Raw genomic sequence first — 22,114 nt, 5'->3', positions numbered from 1 at the left:
CATTTTTGGGTTCCTGAAGTGAACAATGCTTCTTTTGGTTCCAGAATGAGAGCTGTGTCGGTTCCAGAAGAGGGTCATTATTTTGGTTATTGTTATTCTTTCTAAAAGCGCTACATAAATAAATGTTTTATTTCATATTGAATGGGGGGTGTTTCTTTGTTTGTGTTTTTTCTTTCCAAAAGCGGGTCTTTGTTTTTGCAGGTTTTTCCTGCATTTAAAATTGTGTGGCTTGGTTAATGGAGAGGGCTAGTGTTTTTGGTTGCAGAAATGTGGTCAGTGTTTTTTGGGGCTCACAAAGCAGGGTATTTTTTTTTTAAGAACAGGTGTGTATTTGGGGGCGGGGGCAGAAGAAAGACTTCCAAAAGTGACTCTATGTTTTTTCTATTACAGAGATGAATCACAGTTTTGTATTTTTTGTCCCATCATGGGCCAATGTCGTCCCCCAAGAAGCCGGGCAGTATTTTTGTTAGTAACAGAAGCAGGTTAAGAGGCTGGCCAGTATATGTTTACAGTTGTTTTTGTTTCAGAAGTGGAACCATGTTTGTTTCCAGAAGCAGGTCCGCGTTTTTGATTTCAGGGGCCAAAAGACATGGCGCACTCTTGAGTCCAAACGTGTGATCACATCTGCCTCCAATCACAAGCAGCATCTTTTATTTCATTCATGTGCTTGGAATCCACATAACTCCAGAGCCTCAAAAGTGTTTTTTTGTTTCTAGAAACGGGTCATTATGGCCAAGCATGGCATGACATCACATCTGCTTCCAAACTTTGGCAGTGGAATTGTTTATTCCCTTCATGTGTTAACTCGGGTCTGGATCACTCCAGAGCCTCAAAAGTGTTTGTTTTGGTCAAAGTTTCTTTGGTTCTTGAAGCGTGTCAGCATGTGACCACAAAAACACAAAGCTATCTCCAAACACCAAAATGTGGGATCACAACAAGCTTTTGTATTGCCGTCTGTTGCAGGATATGGGATCTACAGTACCTCACCCCAGAAAAACTATTTTGGTTCTAGGAGTGGGTCAGTATGTGACCATGAAAGCATGGGGGTGCATTTTGTGAATCCAGGCATTGTTTTTTGCCATCATGCGCATGGAATTCACCAAACTCCTGAGCCTAAAAAGTGATTTTGGAGATAGGGGAGGGAGCGAAGAGCTCTCGAACCATCTAGAAGCAGGTTAAAGTTTCTTTGGCTCTAGAAGTGAGTCACCATGTATCCATAAAAATGTGAGGGTGCATTTTGTCAATCCAAGCATTGGTTTTATTTTCTTTGGTCCACATTACTCCTTGGCTCTAGTAGCGGCTGCGCATTTGCTAGCTTGTAGAAGAGTATCAACATGTCCAACTGTCGGATCACATGTGCCTTCAAACACCATCAGCGTGTTTTTCACATTTCCTTCATGTGCGTTAACTGGAGTCCGCCTCAGACTTGACCCTCACAAGTGTTTCTTTTGGTTCTAGAAGTGGGTGAAAGTTTCTTTGTCTCTCGAAGTGGATCAACATGTGACCATTAAAACCTGACAATGCCAAGCATTATTTTTATTGCCTTCATGTGCATTGCGTCCACTTCGCACCACAGCCTCAAAAGTGATTTTTGGCTCTGGAAGGGGCCTAAAGTTTGTTTGGTTCTAGAAGCGGGTAAGCATGTGAGCACGGGTCTGAAGAAACATGGAGACACCAGGAGATGGCAACAGAGTGCTTCGAGTGCATTAACTGATGTCCTCCTCACTCCCGAGTCTCAAATGTGTTTCTTTGGTTCTAGAAGCGGCTCCAAGAAGTTTGGTTTTGTTTTGATTTTTTTTTTGGTTGTAGAAGCGGGATCATATGGCCCAAGAAATGTTGGCGGCGTGCTCCTTGGCCTTCATGCGTAGCACGGCAATGCTGGACGAGCGCCTCTCAAACTCGGGTTTGGTCTCAAAGGCGTGGTGGCTGTTGGCGGCCGGCGAGAGAAGTGGGTCGCCACAGAAGTTGTTGAGGGAAACGTGGCCAAACTGGTTTTGCTGGTTGGGGAAGTAGCCATGGCCGTGATCGCCGGCAGCGGAGGAGGCGGAGCGCGGGGAGTAGGAGGCCACGCACGGGGGAGAACCTCGGGGCAGCATGCAGGGTGACACCACAGGAGCGGCCGGACTGGCGCCCGACCACAAGTTGTTTGGAATCTGTCAGGACAAGAAGGACTCATGAGTGGACGACAAAATAAGGTTCGGAATTTGAGTCATGCCTTGACTTAAGAGTTGGGCTGGGTATTTATTTGAAACTGAATTGAGAGTTTGATTTAATTTTTCCTTCCACGATGATAAAAACATTACAATAGCAGAAACCCTTTCTAGTTTTATCAACTAGAAAGACTGTCGCAAAATCGAGAAAAGATGATGGACAATGTTTAAAATTAGAAGTAGAAGTGATGACGTGGATCAAACACGCACACACACGACCGAAGACTACCACTACTACTAAATAAAGTGCAAATAGCTTGTAAAGTGTGTCAAATGTAAAAGTGTTACACAAGTGATTATTTGTAAATGCATTATTATTATTGATGTCTTCTTCCATAATGTCTTTTTTTTAATTACTAATATTAACAACCAATCATCTCTAGCACCAACAACTTTATTCACCTACCAAATCCTCATGTTTAAAAGTCCCATGTTACATTTAAAATGTAGTGTTTCTTTTGTGTTTGACAATAGGTTAACCGCATAATTACTGATAATAAAATACATTTTTGAATACGTATATCACCATCTCGTCTTTTGAACTGCTAAAACTTTTCCTTCAACTTATCTGAATGTCATTTATTCTGTTTGCTGTGACACCTCTAATTGGCGGCCAGCCTTTTTGACGTCCGCTTCATAATATGTGGTGGATGTGCCATTTATTTATTTATTGTAAGTATCAAAAATGTTAAGATTTGGACGTGCATACCTGCGCGTAGCTGTCAGTGCGAGGCAGCACAGACAAGTCGTAGGCGGAGGCAAAGTGATTTTTGGCTTGTTGGATTTGTCCGTAACGTTCCCGCTTCCTCCACTTGGCTCTTCGGTTCTGGAACCACACCTGACACACGCGCACACACATATGCCACAATAATATATAGTTATATTAAATATAATAATATATAGAATCATAGAATCAAAATAAAAAGTATGAGTTGCAACCTTGTGTTACAAAGAATGAATGTATGAAAACTATTGTCGTTGTCATTTATTTTTAATGTTTGTCAATATTGAACATTGCTCAATGGTCATTTTAAATGAAGGTCAAATATGGAAACTTTTTTTTTAAATGATTTAATAAAAACAAGTCATTAACAACTACAATGTCCACATTTAAGAGACTCAGAAGTACTTTTCAAAAAAAGTTTTCAACTTTTGAGGATAATGCAGTATAAGAAATCCAGCAATAGAAATCATAAAAAAAAGAACTGAATAATTACATGAAGTTTAGATTTTTTTTTAAATCCAGATATTTAACTTAAGCTTAAAAAACAACCCCAACATAAATGCCCAATTTACAATTCATAACACTCGGAAATACACTAAATTAATTGCTAGAAATAATCTTAAAAATGTTGCTCCAATTTAACGGATAATTTTTGAATAGGGGGGTAACGAATTAATTCAACTGTGAACGTATGTACATTCTGTCCAACACTATTTTTTGTGAAATAGCTAAAGTTACAGTTTCTTTTGATTTTTTTTAAACATTTGTAGTACAGGTCAATAACAAAATAATATTTTTTAAAAAAGATTATTAAAACACTCCAATGTGCAGCACAAGTAATTATTTTCTTTTGAACATTTGATGAAAAAAAAACAAAAAAAAAACTCAACCCTTTTTTTTCTGGAAAATTTGGAAAAGTCCATCCATTTATTTATTCAATCACGGGTCGTGTTTGAAAGCACCTTTTATCATAACTGTATATCTAGTAAGATAAAGTTAAGCAAAAATAAATAAATCTGAACATTTGAAAAACTCTCTTTTGGGTCCCATTCCCAATTGCAGCAATAAGCATAAAAATCGATGTCAAAAAACATGTCAGGACACAATCAACCACTTAACATAGCATTGCTATATATCTTAAGAATGTTCAGTGAATCTTAATATATGTTTGTTTTGTTTTTATCAGCAGGTCAGTCACGAAAGTAAATTATATTCTAATTATAAATCATCATCATCATCATTATGTGCCAATAAATAGCTGACCGTTTCACAAATCACATCCAAGTTTAATTTTCTCTGAATCGTTGGCGACTCTTGACAATGCTCTACATTTGTTTTGTTTTTTTAATTTTGCGGTCATGCGTGCTAATGATACAAACAAACAATAAAGAAATAAATAAATAAATAATAATATTCACTAAAAACATACACATACAGTACAATTTCTTCTGAAAGTTTTTTGGAGGAGCTTGACAATCTTGATTCAATTTTAAACAATCGTGCCAAAACCAAAAATAACAAGTATATTAAAAAGCGAAAACATTTTCCGACATCTTGAAATACTCCGAAACATGTCAACAGAGTTACGAATTCTTTGGGAGATGCATTTTGTTTTAAATTACAGGTCAAACATACAAATGATAATATGAAGCAGCCTGAGGAAAAAAACAAAAACAAAACACTCATATTTTTAATTCCGCAACAACTATCCTTGGTCATATGACCATAAGCAATATAAATTGACCGTATCATTGAGACCTAGCTTCACACGTAGCTAAAAATGATGATTCCTGAACCGGATTTGTGTTGAGTTACGTAACATACGTCAATCAAAATTATAATAGAAGTGGAGTAATGATTATAAAAATAAGGAAAGTAATCCTTTAACTCTTTTATGCACCTGGTAACATGATAAACTGTGCACTGTAGTAACCGCTGTCCCTTCAAAGGGTTAATTGACAAAACAATGAAGCATGTGGTGCTAAAATTAAAACTTGTGTTTCATGATGTTTTCAAAAATGTTTGTGCTACATTTGTTCTGAATCACGGTCATTATCTTTCTTACGTGGCTGGTTGAAAGACATTAAAAAATATGGATCTGAAATTGTCATTTCATTTGGCATGTTTGGCAGCGCTTGATTGATTTGTTTTGACTTACGCGTCACACATGCAAGCAAAGATGATTATCATGAAAGAATAAAGGACCAAGAAATTAACCACTTATTTAAAAAACAATGTCAGTCAAATGTACAATTTCTTTTTGAAAGTTTGTTAATACCCGAGTACATTTGTTCTGAGTGACACATCAAATGGATTATTTTTATATATAAAACACGAGTCAAATTGGAAAGATAGTGAAAAAAATGGGGGAAAATTCAAAGAAATTAAGTAGTTAATTGAACGCACATTGAGAGTAAATCGCTAAAATTATGATTTCTTTTGAAACGTTTGGCAAGGCTTCACTCCATTTGTTTTGAGTTACGTACATACAAAGGAAGTAATTGAATACACAGTGAAAAATATGTAGCAAAAATCGTCATTTGGGCTTTTTGGGGGGGGGCAAAGCTTGACGATATTTGTTCTGAATTACATTTCCACAGTAATAATAATAAATTAATCAGAATAAATCACATAAATTAAGTACATAATTTAAAGTTGCACATTTGGAAATAACATGCTAAAGTGGCCCATTCCTTTTAGCTTGTTTGGAGAAGGTTGTGTTTTGAATTACACATCAAACATGCAAACACTAAAAATAATCGAAATACATTGGTTATTTAGTTTAAGTTGGGTAAACAAAACGTTGCTTGTAAACTACGATTTCTTTTGGCATGTCCGAGAAATAATTTGTTTCGAATTCAACTGCACGCAAGCAATAAAGCGTTAAAAACACTGTGCTAAGTTTGCCAACTTAAATGTCTTCGGCATACGTCGAACAAATATGTCAATACAGCAACACAAATAATTTATAATATTATCTCTAGAGACTCTTAAAGGTAACGTGGTGTTTTCTTTGGCAATCCTAAAGTTAGCGCAAAATGCGTGCATGCGTACCTGCACCCTGGCCTCGGTCAGCTCGGTCCTGGTGGCCAGCTGCTCGCGCACGTACACGTCCGGGTAGTGCGTCTTCTGGAAAACCTTCTCCAACTCGTCGAGCTGCGCGCTGCTGAAAGTGGTCCGGTGGCGCCGCTTCTTGCTGCTCGTCACCTTGTCGTCGCCCTTGTCCGCCGCCGCTTCGTCCACCTCGTCGCCGCGGCAACATGATGCCGCGGAGCCGGCCAGTTCCTCCGCTTTGGCCGCTCCATAGCCGCCTGGAAGTCACCGACGGCGACCAATAATAAATTCAAAAAATATATATATATTTTTATATGCTGTACATACAAAAAAATAGCCGATGGACTCATTATGTTAATACGTATTAATTAAGTCAATTTTAAATAAATAAATAAATAAATAAATAAATAAACAAGATTCTATTTTATTCGTGAATTTACCGTGCTGGTCCGAGCGAGGCGAGGCGCGGTGTTCGCCGAAGGCCTGCACACATTTTGGGGTGGACTTGGCAAAGTAGACGCCGCCGTCCAGACTCTCGATTGCCGGCTCCATGAAGTAGTCCGAGGCCTTCATGGCCTGGTTCTTCAGGCCGAACTTGTCCTCCATGAAGTCCATCATCATCATTGTGAGTGCAGCGGTCATCACAGCGGCGGCCCTACTTTATAGACACCCCCAAATTTCTTCCATGACAACCCTCCCCCCTTGCCCCACCATCACCACACAGACATCCACAACAAACCGCACTCCCTCCTCGACTCTCCCTCCGAACTCCTCCTTCTAACGGGCCAGCCCAACCGAACCGAAGCCCACAAATGACAAACACACGGGTATGTAACAAAAAACTACGATTTCTTCTGAAGTTTATCCAGTAGCATTTTAAGAACTTGTTTAGTTATGTTGCGTTTGCGATATGCTATTTTTTTAATGCACTTCATTTCACTTTTAGAATATAAACACGTTTTAAATGGTGTAGAAAGATATACTTTGGCATTTTCAACAATTCTATGTTCCAGTGATCGTTACTTAAATACAAATTCAACAAAATATTATTTCAGTAGTCAGTGTAAAGATCTAATCAGACATGCAGTATGTCATGTTATAACTTCATCACTAATTGGAGAAATTACATCATGAAATTTTGTCTCATTTCGAGATGAGATGTACATTGAAGTAAAAATTTACCCACAGAGGGATGGATACAAATATTGTGTTGTGTTGTGTTTTTTTTAATGCAGCCTGGTATAGAAAAAAAACAGATAAATGTGTGATGAATGCTATTTTGAAAAGTTCAAAACTTTAAGATTTACACTAACACATTTTTCATCAAGAGGGATGAAAAAGAACACAAATTTTTTTTTTGATTTTGTAAACATATTTTTTAAAGGAAAACTACCGTTTACCGTGAAAAAAATGACACTTTTTTCCCAGTTGGGAGAATTCAACATTTCTAGGCAACAAACCATGATCAAACTTGGGCAGGATATCACAATAAAACTCGGCAAACTGTTTTGCAGCAAACAATTTGCTTGCTGTGTTGTAACAACTAGAATTGTTGCCATAAATGTCAGTCATTTATATTTTATTATTTTTTCAAATTTAAATGACTATTTTAGCACCCCAGAAATACAAGTTGTGTTGTTTACAGTGTAGTATTTAGGAATAACATTACATGAATAGAACTTGTGATATCAAATTGCAGTCTTGTGATGAAAACTGTCGTTCAAGGGTGAGTGGGACCCGGGGCCCGTGCGGTGCCACAGGGAGGAAAAGCCCAAATAAACATCAGTATTAGGGAGAGTGGGGGTCTGAGGGTCTTATTGGACTTCTTAAGTGAGCGAGTGTGGCAGCTGCACCACGCTGGGGAGGAAAATGTGAAAAGTTCACTGAGCTTTCTGTGAATTTTGCTACCAGCAGAGAGAACGCCGGCCAGGGTTTGTCCTAAAGACAGCCAGCTAACTTACAAACGAGTTGCTGATTCAAATATACGGTTTGTAGGGAGGAGAACATCCAAGGCAAAACGCAAGTCGGGAGACAAATGGTTGTAATTTTCCACTCGAAGTCAAATGAAATAGATTCTTAACTGCCATGCGACTGTGTAAATTAGATGACCACCATTGTGAGACAACTCCTTCTAAATTTTGATGGAGAAGGCGTAACGAGAAGGCTTCTTGGCGTAGCATTTTTATTTATTTTTTCAACATCACACAATTCTAAACCAATAATTGTTTGGATTTATTTTTTTTGTATTAACATGATGTGAAATAAATAGCTAGATAAATAAGTTTTACTGAAAATGTAGCTTATCCAGTGACATTAATATTAACTGTTATGATTTATATCAAATGTGGAGGCGAAATAAAAAGTGAGCTTTACACGTCTTTTTTTTCATGGCTAAAAAGATGTTTATTTGCTGGGAATATTAAAATGGAAATGCCATACGGATGACAAAGGAAAGAGGGAAGTGAAAGTGGATTTTTTTTTCTTTTTCTGTGCTTCGCACACACCACTGTTAGGATTTTAACATGATGTTTTTGGATTAATCGTCCTCCCAAACACCACACAATCGTCATATCGTGATATTATGGGCAAAAAAAAAGTCCCCCCCCTCCCCAACAAAATCATTTTTATTTATTTATTTGTGGGCATAAAACTTTTTTATATCATTTGTGACCATAAAACCATTTGAGTATCTCTTGAACCAGTGTCAGTTATCGAAAAGTGTTTTGTGATCTCGTCAGTGTTTTCTCCCACCGACATTCAGTAGTGCTGAATTGCAGTTTTGTGACATTGTGAGCGAAACATTACAACTCCTACTTAAAATAATATGTTCGATACAGCCACATTAGTCTAAAAACGCGGTATTCTGAAGACATACTGTATTGCATTTGGGGAACAAGAATCAAGCAGCGAAGGCATTTTTATCAAGAGGCGGCCATTTTGCCTTGTAATGCCACTCGCCGTCAACTGAAAATGACATCAGAGTGCCTAAGGATTCAGCTTGCAAATGTCACATGACCAAAACAGAAAACAGGTGAGCAGTGGTCATTACTTGATCACTGACCAGGACAAGGCAAAATGGCCTCCCCCTTAGATGGATATAAAATCGCTTAATGCATATTCCACAAACGCAATATTAATCAGAATACAACGTGTAGACTTGTAGGGGCCGCATAATTTGACTTTGCTTTTAAACCCATTTTAATGTTTGTACTTAAGCTGACTCTTAGTATCAGGCCCGGTTCAAAATGAAAAAACAGAATTTCTGACTTTGTTTTTTTGCTAGGAGAAGACATTTCATCCTATTTTAAAGCATGTGTGTATGCTCTGCATTGACTTGTTTACAACGTTCATGTAAAGTGAGCTAAAGGTCAAAAAAATACCTGACGCTCGCTCTTCAACCAAGTAGAGTCAGGACACCACTTGGAGAACATTCTTTTTCAAATTCAATTTGTAGAAAAACATCCTGCAGCCCTTATTAGAGCCACCAATTAGCTTGGACATTTTACCCATGATTTCTGCTAGCACCACGTTATCCCCTTGACGTGGGTTCGGGTTTCTCTGGCTTTTTCGCTGTGGCACATTCCTCGCCGTGTTCACTTTTCTCTGCGACAGCGAAAAATAAACGCTGAACTTCCATTTTGCACTGGCAGTTTTATTTGGCTTCATGTGTACTGTTAATTTAAATAATAATAAAGAGGATAATCAGCAATGTGAAGTTAAGGTGTTAAGAGTTTCCGGTCTAATGGCAAGTCATGAAATCTGCCAGCGTCTTCACTTCTTTACATAGTGAGCTAAATTGTCATCCACATGTCTGGTATTTGTGCATCATATTTGGTTGCACAATCTCGAGGACAAGATCATCTTTGATGGACCCATGGACCCAAAAGAAAACAAGAATGGCCACTTCAAGCCAAATGTCAGACAGCTGGTGTCGTTTTAGCTATGACTTCTTGAGACTTTTTTTGTGAGTGACATGATGACCAAAAAGATCTGTTTTTGGGGACGGAGTGACTAAAATTCACAAGATTCAGCTTTTTTTTTTGGTCAACTATTTGCTGAGTATACATGCTTTAAAGCTGGTAACAATTGAGCGGAAATCTGTTGGACGAGATCATCTTTGAAGACCACCAAAAATGTCCTTTTCAAACCAAAATGGAAGACTTCCTCTTGTTGAAAATTGCTTTGATTGACAAGGCCATTTTATAGAGTTTTACAGGTAATTGGTAATTTTTCCAGGGGTCTTTGAACTCCAAATGATTTAGTTCAACTGTGACCAATTTTGAAGACGCCTTACACCAAATTGCAAAATAATTTAACGTCATTGTTTGTGGGTGGAACATGGCGGCAAAGTGTGATGACTCGCCATTGGCTGAGTACCAAACCCTCAGATCGCTTTTATAAAATTCCATCTACGACGGCAGTTTCACTTAGAAACATGTCATTTGCTCTGCATGTCAATCATGAGGAGACCCACAAAAAAATTTCAGGAAGCTATTTGTGAAAAGACACAGGAAGGCGGCCAATTTGGTTTGAAGCTGACAGTTTAGGGTCATTTTTGGTCAGGTATACTTCAAAGACAAACTTCTATGCGACTGCTACCAAATTTGAGTCATGTACAGAAAGACAAAGCTGAACAATTAAATATTTGAGGTGTTGTCATGATGTGTTGGCGGACCACAGAGGCAAAGTTTGATAACTTGAGATGCAACAGAACTCTTTTAGTCATCTATTTACGGACTTGTCTAAAAAAATATATAAAAATGTTTCAAAACTTCTTTCGTAGGGAGTGCAAGTAGAATGCTAGCCAGGCTAGAGATAAGTGCTTCAACTTAAAAATATGATTTGCACTTCCAAAACTGGACTTTGTCCCAAGCTTAAGAAAGATGAACAAGCAGGTGAGCAAAAGTTTCTGCTTCCTCTTTCCTGTCATGATACGAACTGTGTTGTCTTAAAATTGCACGGTTAGTCTGCAATAGTCAAAGAAAGTGTAGGTGTTTGGCCTTTAGAAATAGTACTGCCTCAAAACATATAAGCAGCCCAGCAGCGTCAGTGTTTTACTTTCTGTCGCTTCTTCCCTCCACCCCAGCCACTGCTACGACACACAGGCTCATCCCGGAAAGAGATGCGCTCCTTCCTCCACGCAGTGGGAATGTCTTGTTCTACTGGGAAAACATATAAAGAAGAGGACATGATTGACACGCACCATTTATGCACAGAAATGTATATACGGTTGTGCGTATTGGTCAATAAGTGCAAAGTGATCAAATAACTCATGGCTCAGCTTCAGAAAACAGATGAGGCGTTACCCTGAGCAACTGTTGACAGAAAGTGGCAAAATGGCGGCCCCCTGAGATGGCTTAAAAAAAACAAAACCAAAAAAAAAAGTGGATTTTGCTGCTTTATTCATATGCCACAAATGCAATATGAATCAGCACGCCCTGTTTAGACTAGTGGAGGCGCATAGGATATATTAGTGTCAAGCAAATTTGGGGGTTGGCTTTCCCTGTAAGGAAATATCTTATTTCATAAACACATATCATATACAGAATAAATTAATAAAAAATATCTGCCTTTTAGTGTTGTCATATTATCTTTCTGTGTGCTGCTGCACCATTTTTGTTCAATTCTCCATTGCCTAAAGCCTTATAACGCTGCCCCATAGACATTCTTCGTTAGCCCATCTATGGTGTTTCCCCTTTCCGTGAAAAAGCAACGTTATGTGGTTGTTTTGGAAACACAACGTATAGTTTTCTTTGTTTTACCTTTAGTTTGACATTAAACAACTTGAAGCCTCTTTTGCCAAATCTACCAGACTGCTACTTGTTGTGAAGTGAACTGAGTTGAGATCATTGCAACCATGTATGCAAGTGAAAAAGGAAAAAAAAAAAATGACTGGTGTCACCAAAAACTTATCACTCATCAAGTAACACTAAGTATAGGCGATTCTAAACATTTTCTAAGTGGAGGGGGCCAAATAGCAAATAGCTGTAGATCCCAGTGAAGTTCTTTCGATGCTGGCAGTCGTGATGGATTCCACGTGTAGGCGACGGGGGGGAGTGTGTGGTAAAGACAGGGCATGGGGGCCCAAAACCCCATAACAGGTACCGATCTGTGCTTGAATACGTGCACAGCTGGCACACCGCGTATAGTGTGTCACTCCGTTAAGAGTGCCGGTCGCGGCGACCTGCGAATGACACGCCGAGGAACGTGTACTGTGTGATCTGATATCTTAAAGTCGACGGGGGTCTTTCACTGACACAGAACAATCCACCCTAAAAGTCTGCATGCTATTGGCTGAAAGCGGGGGCCAAGGAATGACTGAGCACATGTTGAGCATGTGATCTCAATTTTGTTTGTTAACTTGGTCTATGATCTACCTTGGAAATCCTGGACCAGAAAGACATTCAAATCATTAGGGCTCTTGCTTAGACATGGCGATGGGGGTGCCCCTGCGAGGGTAGACAATGTTGGTTAAATGCACGGGCAAACGGTTTTCATAGGTCAAAACGATTCCCCGCTGAACTGCACTGCTACCACTAACAACAAGGCCGCAAGTAAAGTGGAGTTTTGTTGTCAATCGAGCAGTTTGGCCACTATATTTGGTGATTTTTCTTGGGTGATTTGCTCAATAAAAAAAAAAAAAAAAAATTCAAAGCTTGTTTGGGATAAAATAAATTAGATGATCTAAAAGCCGAACTTGTTTGTATGTTATTGTCATTTGTTTGTCAAAGGCGCAATGAAAAATAACATCACAAATCATATTTTTATTTTTTTTTAAAAAACATTTTATCTTAAGGCCACATTTTCCAGTCCTAAGTGCATCTGCATTTAAGTCAACAATCAAAAACAGTCATCTTGTTGTTTGACGAGCTCGTAATGATCATAAAGGTGATCAAAATTATTTACCACACATGTTCATAATTCAGCGCAAACAGAGGCAGTCTGTTTTTAGTGTCCCGTCCGATGGTGGCGGCGGGACAAGGCACTCTTCTTCCTACGGGCCGGCCCACCTCGTGGAAATCATTTTGAAATCATCATCAGAATCCAATTAGGTCTCGTTAAAGGGTTGGTGGAGGGGGGACAGGACAGGACAGGGCTTTCCTTCACTCCGCCTTCCTGAGACGCTTTCATGTGCTCATCTGCCCTCACTGGCATCCTTGTCAGCCCCCTCGGACTTTCACACAAGGCCCAGTCATCCTCCACCTTTTCTTTTTTACCTATTTCCTGCCAGAGGAGAAACACACTGTGTCCCCAGACTGACCTTGTGGGTCCTCTCTAGCCTTCCCTTGCTTGGGCCAATCAACAATTCCTGCAGTCCGAACAGGCAATTTCTGTATGGTGTATTCCTACAGCAGGGACTTTTGTCTGGACTAAGAACTATCAGTGGACAATTGTGAGATTGGACGGGTGTCTATTTGGGGCTATTAAGTACCAGGAACGAAAAAGGTTAATGGCAGGGATGGCGATGGCTACTGATGAAAAAAAAGCGGAAAGGGGCGTGGCCTGGACGGGGCAACCAATCACAACAAGTAAGACATCATACACGTCCAATCGCAGCGCTGTTTACAATCGGAAGATGGAAAGACTGACCGGGAGCGCTCGTGAAAACTCGACGATAAGGTACCTGACCCCCTCCTAAAATTTTCTCAACGGATTTAGACGATTCACAAAAATGATCAACTTCAGAAATAAAACGGGGGATTTCCGCGTATCCGCGGAAAATTGCCATTACTGAATAGGGAATGCGGCTTTACTTTTGGTTTTGGGGGACAAATAGTTGTGTGGGAAACAATTCTGCCTAGCAACCAATGACAGTGAAGTTAGAGTATTTTGAAATTACTCACCTGACACAACTGGAAGTCCGACAGTATTTTTGTTCTCTCTACCGTCTTGGGCAAGTAAATTGTCGCAGGCCCAAACTCCGGTGGCTTGATTTTCCATACGACCTGCTTCTGGCTTGATACATTGCACACAAAACAATCAACGTTATTAGCGTTAGCATTGCAGGCATTTCAAGTGTGTGTGTGTGTGTGTGTCTGGCTGTGTTGGCTTACTTACTGCAAGTAGACGTCTTTGTCCACCACTCACCAAGTCGGTGGAGATGTTTGGTAAGAAATGTTCGCTAAGGATGACAATTTGGAAAGTTATGCATTCGTCTATGTGTTAATGAGCCATTAATTCAGCAAATACCTTTGAAACACAGAAGATGTAATGCAGGTGCAAGCTTCATGATTAAAATAGTTTTAGAATTAAAACAGAAAATATTATTCATATTAAAAAGATTATTTTAATTTAATACCGAGGAATCATTGTTGCATCCCTGCTTTGTTCAGATGATGTGGTAATGTTGCTCTCTTCAAGCCGTGATCTTCTCAATGGAGCGTTTCGCAGCCGAAACTGAACCGATTGGGATGAAAATCAGCACTTCCAAATCTGAGACCATGGTCCTTAATCAGAAACGGGTAGTTTGCCCTTTCGAAGGTCGGGATGAGATCCTGCCCCAAGAAGTTTAAGTATCTTGGGGTCTTGTTCTCGAGTGAGACTTGGAAGAAGTGGCTGAATCCCGATTCAGCGGTAGAAAATGGATGGATGGTACTTCATGCATGTGTGTTATGTATATTTCTGTTATACCGGTATACTGCATTTATTAACACTTTTGGGATTGACAGTTTACGTGAGACATAGAACCCTGTTAATTTTAAAAGGCAAACCAAGACACGGTTGTTCAACAGTTAAAAAGTTGCTGCTCACCTCTCCGAGTGCCTCAAAGTATTCTGGTTTCGAAGCCATTCACGAGTCTGGTCCCACCTCGCCAGACCCGAGCTGGTCTCCGCCTGGTGAACTGGGCCGCCGCAAGAAAACAACCAATAATGATTAAAAGGTGACAATTAGTTTTGAGATTTGTATCAAACAAAACTCACTTGACAGCAACATGTGCTAAGTCAAAGAGGCTTGGGGGGATTTTTTTTTAAATAATGATATACAAAAAGTACATTTTAACCATAGGTGACAGTGTGGGAAAGCCCTCAATATGTTGATTCGTCCAGCCTACGAATAATAACGACAACCTCAGGAACCTCAGCAATTTCAAAAGTGGCTCTGCATCGCTGAAAAAAAAAACGTGCGTGCGTGCGTGCGTGTGTGTGTCACAGTGAAAAGTTCCTGCGGGTAGACTAAAAAGAAAAGCTTATGCGGACAAAGCTGCTGGTATGTTTACTTTCAGTTTTAAGAGCGTTGTATGTTTGTTGACAAAGATTTCCAGTTGCTGAAAGACACGTGATTCTCTCCCCGACCGCCGTGGTTCTCCAGTCCGTCAGCTTTCTGGAGCGAGGGAGAACTGGGCTGATTTACGAGGCGTGTTGAAATCCCATAATAAGGCCGTAACTCAGAGTAAACATTTGCATTGTGCTGACAGTAGGGCGGCCATAGTCACGGGTGTGGGGTAATAATGGATACTGACGGGCCGTCACTGGGACTAATGACGACATTATTGCTCACTTTCGAGAGAAAGGGCTGCAGTTTTCATGGGTTAATTGCTGAGGACCACTAAAAGTGTCAAGTGATGGATGTTCCCCCCTCAGGGGGTGCACAAGCGGGGCCGGCAAATTGATGCTAGCGGTTCCCAATTTGGAAAGATGAGGCCGTCGGGAGTCACTTTCAACTACTATGAATTCATTTTTGATTAAATATGTGTATTTTCAATAATTTATGTGATTGAAATTGACGCAGGAGCAATTTTATGTACTAAAACGACAGCAAACCAGCGCTGAACTCGTTTTAGGGTTAATTATAAAGAACCACTGACTCTGACAGAAAACCTATGAAAGTTAGGGAGTTGGGATAGAAGGTTTACGTTAGGATTTCTATTAGGGTTAACGGTGTTAGGATTGGAGATTAGTGGGAGGGGGTTAGATTCAGAGTTACAATTATGGAATTGGGGTTTGAATCAGGTGGTTTAAGTGAAGCGGTTTGGGTTAGAGTCAGGGGGTTGGGAGTTGGTTCGGAAATAGGGTTAGGCTGTTCGAGTTAGGAAATTAAAATTAGGGCGTGGAGGTCAGATTTATGGGGTGAGCATTGGGGTTTAAGTATGGGGGTTGGCATTTTGAGCCTTGGTCTTGGGTTAGGTGCTAAGGACAAAAGTAGGAGGTTGTGTGAATGTTTAAATGTTATTTAAGGGCTTTGGGCATTTGGGTTAGGGGGTTAGGATTGGGGGGCAAAAGTCAGGGTGTGTCAGGATTCGGTTTTCAGTCTGGCCAGCAGGTGGCATGAGTGGAATTTGGTACGCACCTGCTGTCAATCTGTAATTTGTAGACTCTGTATTTAAGGTCTCTTCTGCGGTGCACCTGTGTCGGAGTATTGTTTCTGGTATTGCTATCTTCTCTGCTCATGGACTATTTGGCTATTGACCTGGTCGTGTTTCGCATTTTGTACTCTTGGTATACCTGCTTTTTGTAAGTACGCTTTTGGTTTTGTGATTTGGCTTTTCGCTCGCGTGTATTTTGATACGTTGTTTTCGTTTGTATTCGCGGTCTTTATTTTTCTCCCTTGCCTTTTGTGCAAGCGCTTTTTGTTATTCGTTAATGTTCTCTCTGGTCCTTGTTTTGACCAGCGCTTTATGTTACCTCTTTATCGGTGCGATTATTAGCATTAAAACATATTTTTGCTACGGAGACCTTGTTTACGTCTACGTTTTTGGGATCCAGACTTAACTCGGCTTGTCCGAGTCGTGACAGGGTGTTGGGGTGTTTAGCTTGTATTAGCTAAAAATGTAGTACCCCAGGAGGGTACACTAACGGTGGCATTGGTCACAAGACGATGGTAAGAAAAAAAATTCTACAAAGAATTCCTACTAAAAATGTATTTGTAAATGTATTGCTGAAAAGAAAAAGGTTACCAAATCTTCCCTTTTTCGTGTGTAATAAGAATCTGATCAAAAATAAAGCAAGGTGTGGGAGCCAACAAAGTTGCGCTCCGTCGGCGCTGTTCATCTCACCTTTATGAAAAGACAGTCAAGGCTATAACACATATAAAATTGCAAGAGTTGATCAAATAAATTCAATCCTCCGCCATGAGCACACGGACACGCTTACGGTTAGTCAAATAAGTGCTTCAAAAAATCTGGCGCTCACATCTCAAAAAGAGCTTCTGAAACCACATGAAAAAGATGATAGCGTTGGAGTTTGAGGATGAGGGTTGGGGGGGAAACGGTTTGGGTTTTTTAACACCTTGGAGGTGTTCTTATCGTAATTGAGGTTATGGGTTAGGTTGGGTTTAGGGTTGGCATTACACATGATGTTTAAATTTGGGTTGAGGTTAGGTTTAATATGTTGGAGTTAGGGTTAGGTTGACCGAATCTGGGAATATAACATTCAATACGGTAACAGCATGGAGACAATTCACCCCACACCAACCCCCACAAATCTACAAACCTCCCGAGACCCCCTCCAGTACTCCTTCAGGATATCAGGCGGGGGGGCCCCCGTAGGATTCACGCCTGTTAAGAGGGGCTCTTAAGCGCATTAAGCAAGCTCGCCGAGGAGAAGAGCGAATATCAGAAGGTCGGGAGGAGGAACAGAGGGTGGCCTGAAGGACTCATGAAATGACACGCTTCTTCCCCCGTCCGCCCCTACCACTCCTTCAGCTAGTTCGATAAACTACGAATGCACTGTCAAAGATGATCATAAAACCCCATTATGCCTTGTTTTTGATACTGTAAATCCTACTTCCCTAAAAAGTGCACCAAGCGGTTTATTTACTGAACTACAGATGGGGGAGGAGTTAAAGCCGCTGTCTCCACATCATGTAAGATTTGAAGCCGACCGGGCAGAATTGTTGGAACACAAACAACACTGTGGAGCCACCACGTCAGACTGTACTTGAACGCTAACATTTGTCTCCACATAGTTCGAAGATCAAAGCCAGACCCTGTGGAACCAATAAATTGCATTGCTCCCCGATACACGAACATGGACATGCACAACATTGTGGAAAGAACACATACAGAACTTTTTAATCACCTTTTAAGACAACCGTCTCCACATGAAGGTGAGAATTGAGGAAGACCGGTTGGGACATGCACAACATTGTGAAGCGACACGTCTTATGCTACGGGAACAACCGTCTACTCACGGCATTGTGAAACAAATAAGTTGCATATCTGCCCCAAACACAAAACATTGACGCGCATACGAGACTGTGGAGGGACCACGTCGCCCACTGTGGCACACTTGACAACAGGAATCATCCGAGGAATGTTTTTTTTTCCCTTCACAACAAAACATCTCAAGGCTCGTCAACCACCTCCCGCGCCACCCCTTTCCATCCTCTTCCCTGTCTCTCCGTGTAAGCCGATACCCGTTTCAAGTGGGTTACTCATGTCCAGCACATCCACACAAAGCCCGGATAAAATAAACATGCCGCGTCAGATATCTTGGAAAGAATCTGTCATGGCTTTTCGGGGCTAATCACCTCCAGAAGGACCTGTACTCAAAACCCCCTGAAACGTTAACCCCTCTTGGGCAGAGCGTGTCGGGCCCAGCCAGGCCTGGCTGCCTCCTCAGACCTCGGGCACTGGGGGGAGATCCGGAGGATGGGAGGAGGAGGGGGAGGAAGGTGCTTTCTACAGGTCACGGCCAGGGGCGCGCCAGAGAAGGTCCATTAAGGATCACAGCACCGGGAGCCAGTCATTGACACACCATCGGCTTAATGCTGCGTTTCCCAAATACCGTGCCGGGAAATTATCCAATTTCACTTAATTGCTCAAACGTGCTATTTAATTATTACAAATGATGCATCTTGGTTCATCTATCCATGGCTACAACGTATCTCCCACTAGATGGCAGAAGTCATAATTAACCTGTGAATCTATCCACCTGTTGCCATTCATAAAACAGAATAATAGCGCTGTGATCAGGCTTAGATTGCACATGGAGTTGATAAAACTGTGAGTAAATTGAGATCAGATCATCATTATTGTTTGTGATGTGCCATGAGAGTATGTTAATGTTAACTCGGTGCCTTGGCTCAATAACGATTACGAAACAGTGCTCTTATTGTGGTGAAGGTGCAGGGGGGTAAATTGTACCCCCCCGAATAAAATAAAATAAAATACACTGGTGCTTTGAGATATGTGACCACGCTTCGAAACTCAAAACGCTCAGATCTCAAATCACATTTCCCCATTAAAATGTGTGGAGATATCAATACGTTCTGCAAAATAACAAAATAAAATAATAACGTGACATCAAGACAAAACGCTTGTGCATCATGTTTTAATGTTGGAATTCAAGTTATTGTGCTGCTCCTTCTGGTGGGCTCTATTTGGGCACCAGGACGCAGAATAATAATGTCTTGACGACACACATGAGGAAGAATAGTTTAAAAACTTCTATAAGTGACTCAGTCAGATTTTTTTCATACAGGATAAATAATACATGCCTGCGAGAATTATTTGGTTTGTCTACATGTGTGGATCCACCATTTGTATTCAAATATCTGTTGCATAAAGTATTCTAAACCCAAGACGAGCGATGCTAATCATGAGCATCTCAATGGCCTTTTCCATTGTATGTTAGCATTAAGCTAGCAGGGACTTTCTTTAAACAGCTGTTTGGCTGTTTTAAATACACATTTTATACTCGCACACTCCTACCACTCTTCTTGAACTTCCTCCGAGCCCGTTATGCATATTTTTCAGGAACGCTGTGGAAAAGACTTGAGTCTTGAGCTACTTTTATACTAAAACCGATCCGTGCTTTCTTTTATTTATCAAACTAATGTTGTGAAGCAATGAAAGTTTGCAGGGAGACAGACGAATAAATGAACGACCATAACTTTGTGACTGTGATTGTGTATATAGGTGTAGGTCAATGTTGATTGGGTAGAGGGGCATGATAAACATCTCAAAAAAATACAAATGCAAACTGTAATCATAGTGGGAAAGCGTATAACAACAGCAGTTATACAATTGTTGACAGAAATAATAGGAAACAAAAGAAAGATTGAATATTTGAATCATAATATTGTCAGAAGGTTGAATAATTATTCTCCTGTCTCTGTTTCGGCCCACCCCTGCTTTAGACAAAGTCCCTCCGTAAACAGCTTGGCCTTACCCCTAGTAGCATTTCTGTTGCGCCGTGCCAGCCTGTTTGAGGGCTCCAGCTGGTAGGTGGTGAGCGGCTGGTTTCTCCAGGCCTCCAGTTGCCCCGATGGACCTACAGAGGGAGGGCAGAAGGAGGTTAAATCAGACCTAAGAAAAAGCAGGGAACCGCAACCTCACTTCTGGGAAGTATGAAAGCACGGCTATGGTTGCCACCATGAGTTATACTCGACGAAGACCTGGCCGGCATTGGGGCGGGATGACAGGATGACATGCCCATCAAAGGGTTGGACTACTGTTGGAGCGGAGCTGCAGGGCCACGTCAACCCGGACCGCACGAAACCCAGACAACGACGACACGAGACTTGTCCTTTTCCGCAAATGAAGCTCAATAAGAAGCGACAGAGTCTGGCTTCTGCTGTGTGTTACGGCTCGTTAGCGCACGCGAGCTGGAAAGGTGCTCCGCTCTCAAAGCGCAGCCCAAGGAACAAACAGGACCATCAAACCAAGCAACATTTCGATTTTTTTTCTTCTTGTTAGGAAATGCCGTCAAGGGCATTTAGTGTTAAAGGAGACACATTATGCAATTGTTTCCACAACACAAGTCAAAATAGACCATGGATCAAGAACTACAGCATACTTTTTGTTGCACTCCTTTTATAACACAAAAGAAATCAGACAGCTCGGAGTGCCCTCGGCTGTCTCAAGCTTACAATACCCTGCTCATATATTCCACTTGTCAGAGCAATAAGCAAATGCATACTTCCTACAAAGTTTAAATGTTACATACCTGCGCTTTTCTGCTTGGACTTCATCTTCTGGGCTCTCCTAAGCATCAGCTCAGCCGTGTGCCTGTTAGTGAATCCCCTACAGGCATAACATTACCATAAAGAGCATTATGTGTGATGTTAAATGTAGTATGTATGGAACCATGAACAATGTGATGCTTCAGGATTTTAAGTTCAAATAGAAGGGGACTGAGAATGCAACCATGTTGGACTCCACACCGTGAAGATTCAGACACAAGTTGATACAAATAGGGACAAGAGTCGATCTAAGATCCAATTGCACTTGTTAAAGTGGGTGCTTTTGTTCAGAACAAATATAATATTATAATAAGGTTATTAGTTAAACCTCTGGGATGAAATTCATTTTTTGTAAGATTTCCTGAGAAAATTTTTGCGAGAAATAAAAAGCTTTATTTTATATTGTATGACAAATTTGCCTTTAAAAAATGTTATTTGGTTTTTTTTCCCAAAAACAAACTGCTTCATCATCATAAATTTGTTTTCAATGTGCTACTATTACTGCTTCTTCATCATCGTGAGATAATTTACCATTCCTCCAGAATTCTTTCTGATCTCTCAGAGAAGTCGCTTGCGATAGAAGTTGAAGAAGACATTTTCCTAAAATGAAAAAAATATATTTTCTATGATTTTCAAAACTACATAAATTTCTCATTCACAATTCCAGAGATGATAGTCAGAAGTCATGAGCGGTGATGTCAACTACTCCGTTCGCTTCTGGCGTTAGCATTGCTAGTGGCTAGTTGGCAGTTAGCTGTCTTACCTATTGGAGCTCTGGGGGGAAACTCTCTTCTCCTCACATTCTCTGACCTCCCAAGCTTGCGTAAGCCTCTGTTTCGGCAGAGGTGGTAGAACCAACTGGGAATGTTCCGGACAGATGCCTGGGAGCTAGAATGCAAACAATACTTACTAGGACCGACCTTAAAAGCAGCTGGGCCGTTTCAGCCTGACCCAAACGGCCCATATGATGTACAGCGCGAGCGAGCTGGCCAGCCAAAGAAAAGATCCAATGGGAGGTAAATGAAGTCAGAGAAAACACAGAAATGTGAAAAATGACATCAGGCCTCAAGAACAAAAAAAGCCAGCATGTTTTTCCAGAGAACGCATTTAAAGATCAATCAGCGACAGATGGAAAGGAATGCACTGAGGGGCGCGATAACAGCCATGACAAAGGGACAGCGAATAACTCCTCTTGGGAAGAAATCCAAGCGTACAGGCCTTT

General features: G+C 40.7%; 1 protein-coding gene across 2 annotated transcripts in view; it reads right to left on the bottom strand.

The window, feature by feature from the left end:
* Positions 1-1,744: 1,744 nt before the first annotated feature.
* The window catches only part of lrriq1 (leucine-rich repeats and IQ motif containing 1), a 42,816-nt gene continuing 22,446 nt past the window's right edge, over positions 1,745-22,114 (bottom strand). The window contains exons 20-31 of one of the 2 annotated variants that reach the window (XM_052061202.1): positions 21,656-21,780; positions 21,424-21,492; positions 20,877-20,953; positions 20,100-20,201; positions 14,740-14,830; positions 14,047-14,110; positions 13,833-13,940; positions 11,047-11,147; positions 6,429-6,646; positions 5,989-6,245; positions 2,920-3,048; positions 1,745-2,153 (exon numbers count right to left, since the gene is read on the bottom strand). In XM_052061202.1, coding sequence (XP_051917162.1) covers positions 1,818-2,153; positions 2,920-3,048; positions 5,989-6,245; positions 6,429-6,646; positions 11,047-11,147; positions 13,833-13,940; positions 14,047-14,110; positions 14,740-14,830; positions 20,100-20,201; positions 20,877-20,953; positions 21,424-21,492; positions 21,656-21,780 — 1,677 coding nt within the window. In that variant the 3' untranslated portion in view covers positions 1,745-1,817. Of the gene's footprint in view, positions 2,154-2,919; positions 3,049-5,988; positions 6,246-6,428; positions 6,647-8,921; positions 11,151-12,365; positions 12,438-13,832; positions 13,945-14,046; positions 14,111-14,739; positions 14,831-20,099; positions 20,202-20,876; positions 20,954-21,423; positions 21,493-21,655; positions 21,781-22,114 lie in introns of those variants that run through there. The other variant, XM_052061203.1, reaches the window with a different exon arrangement.

Source organism: Hippocampus zosterae, chromosome 3, assembly GCF_025434085.1.
Source record: "Hippocampus zosterae strain Florida chromosome 3, ASM2543408v3, whole genome shotgun sequence".
NCBI classification, from domain to species: domain Eukaryota; kingdom Metazoa; phylum Chordata; class Actinopteri; order Syngnathiformes; family Syngnathidae; genus Hippocampus; species Hippocampus zosterae.
Note: the sequence above shows the minus strand (reverse complement) of the source record. Positions and strands in the feature narration are given on the sequence as shown.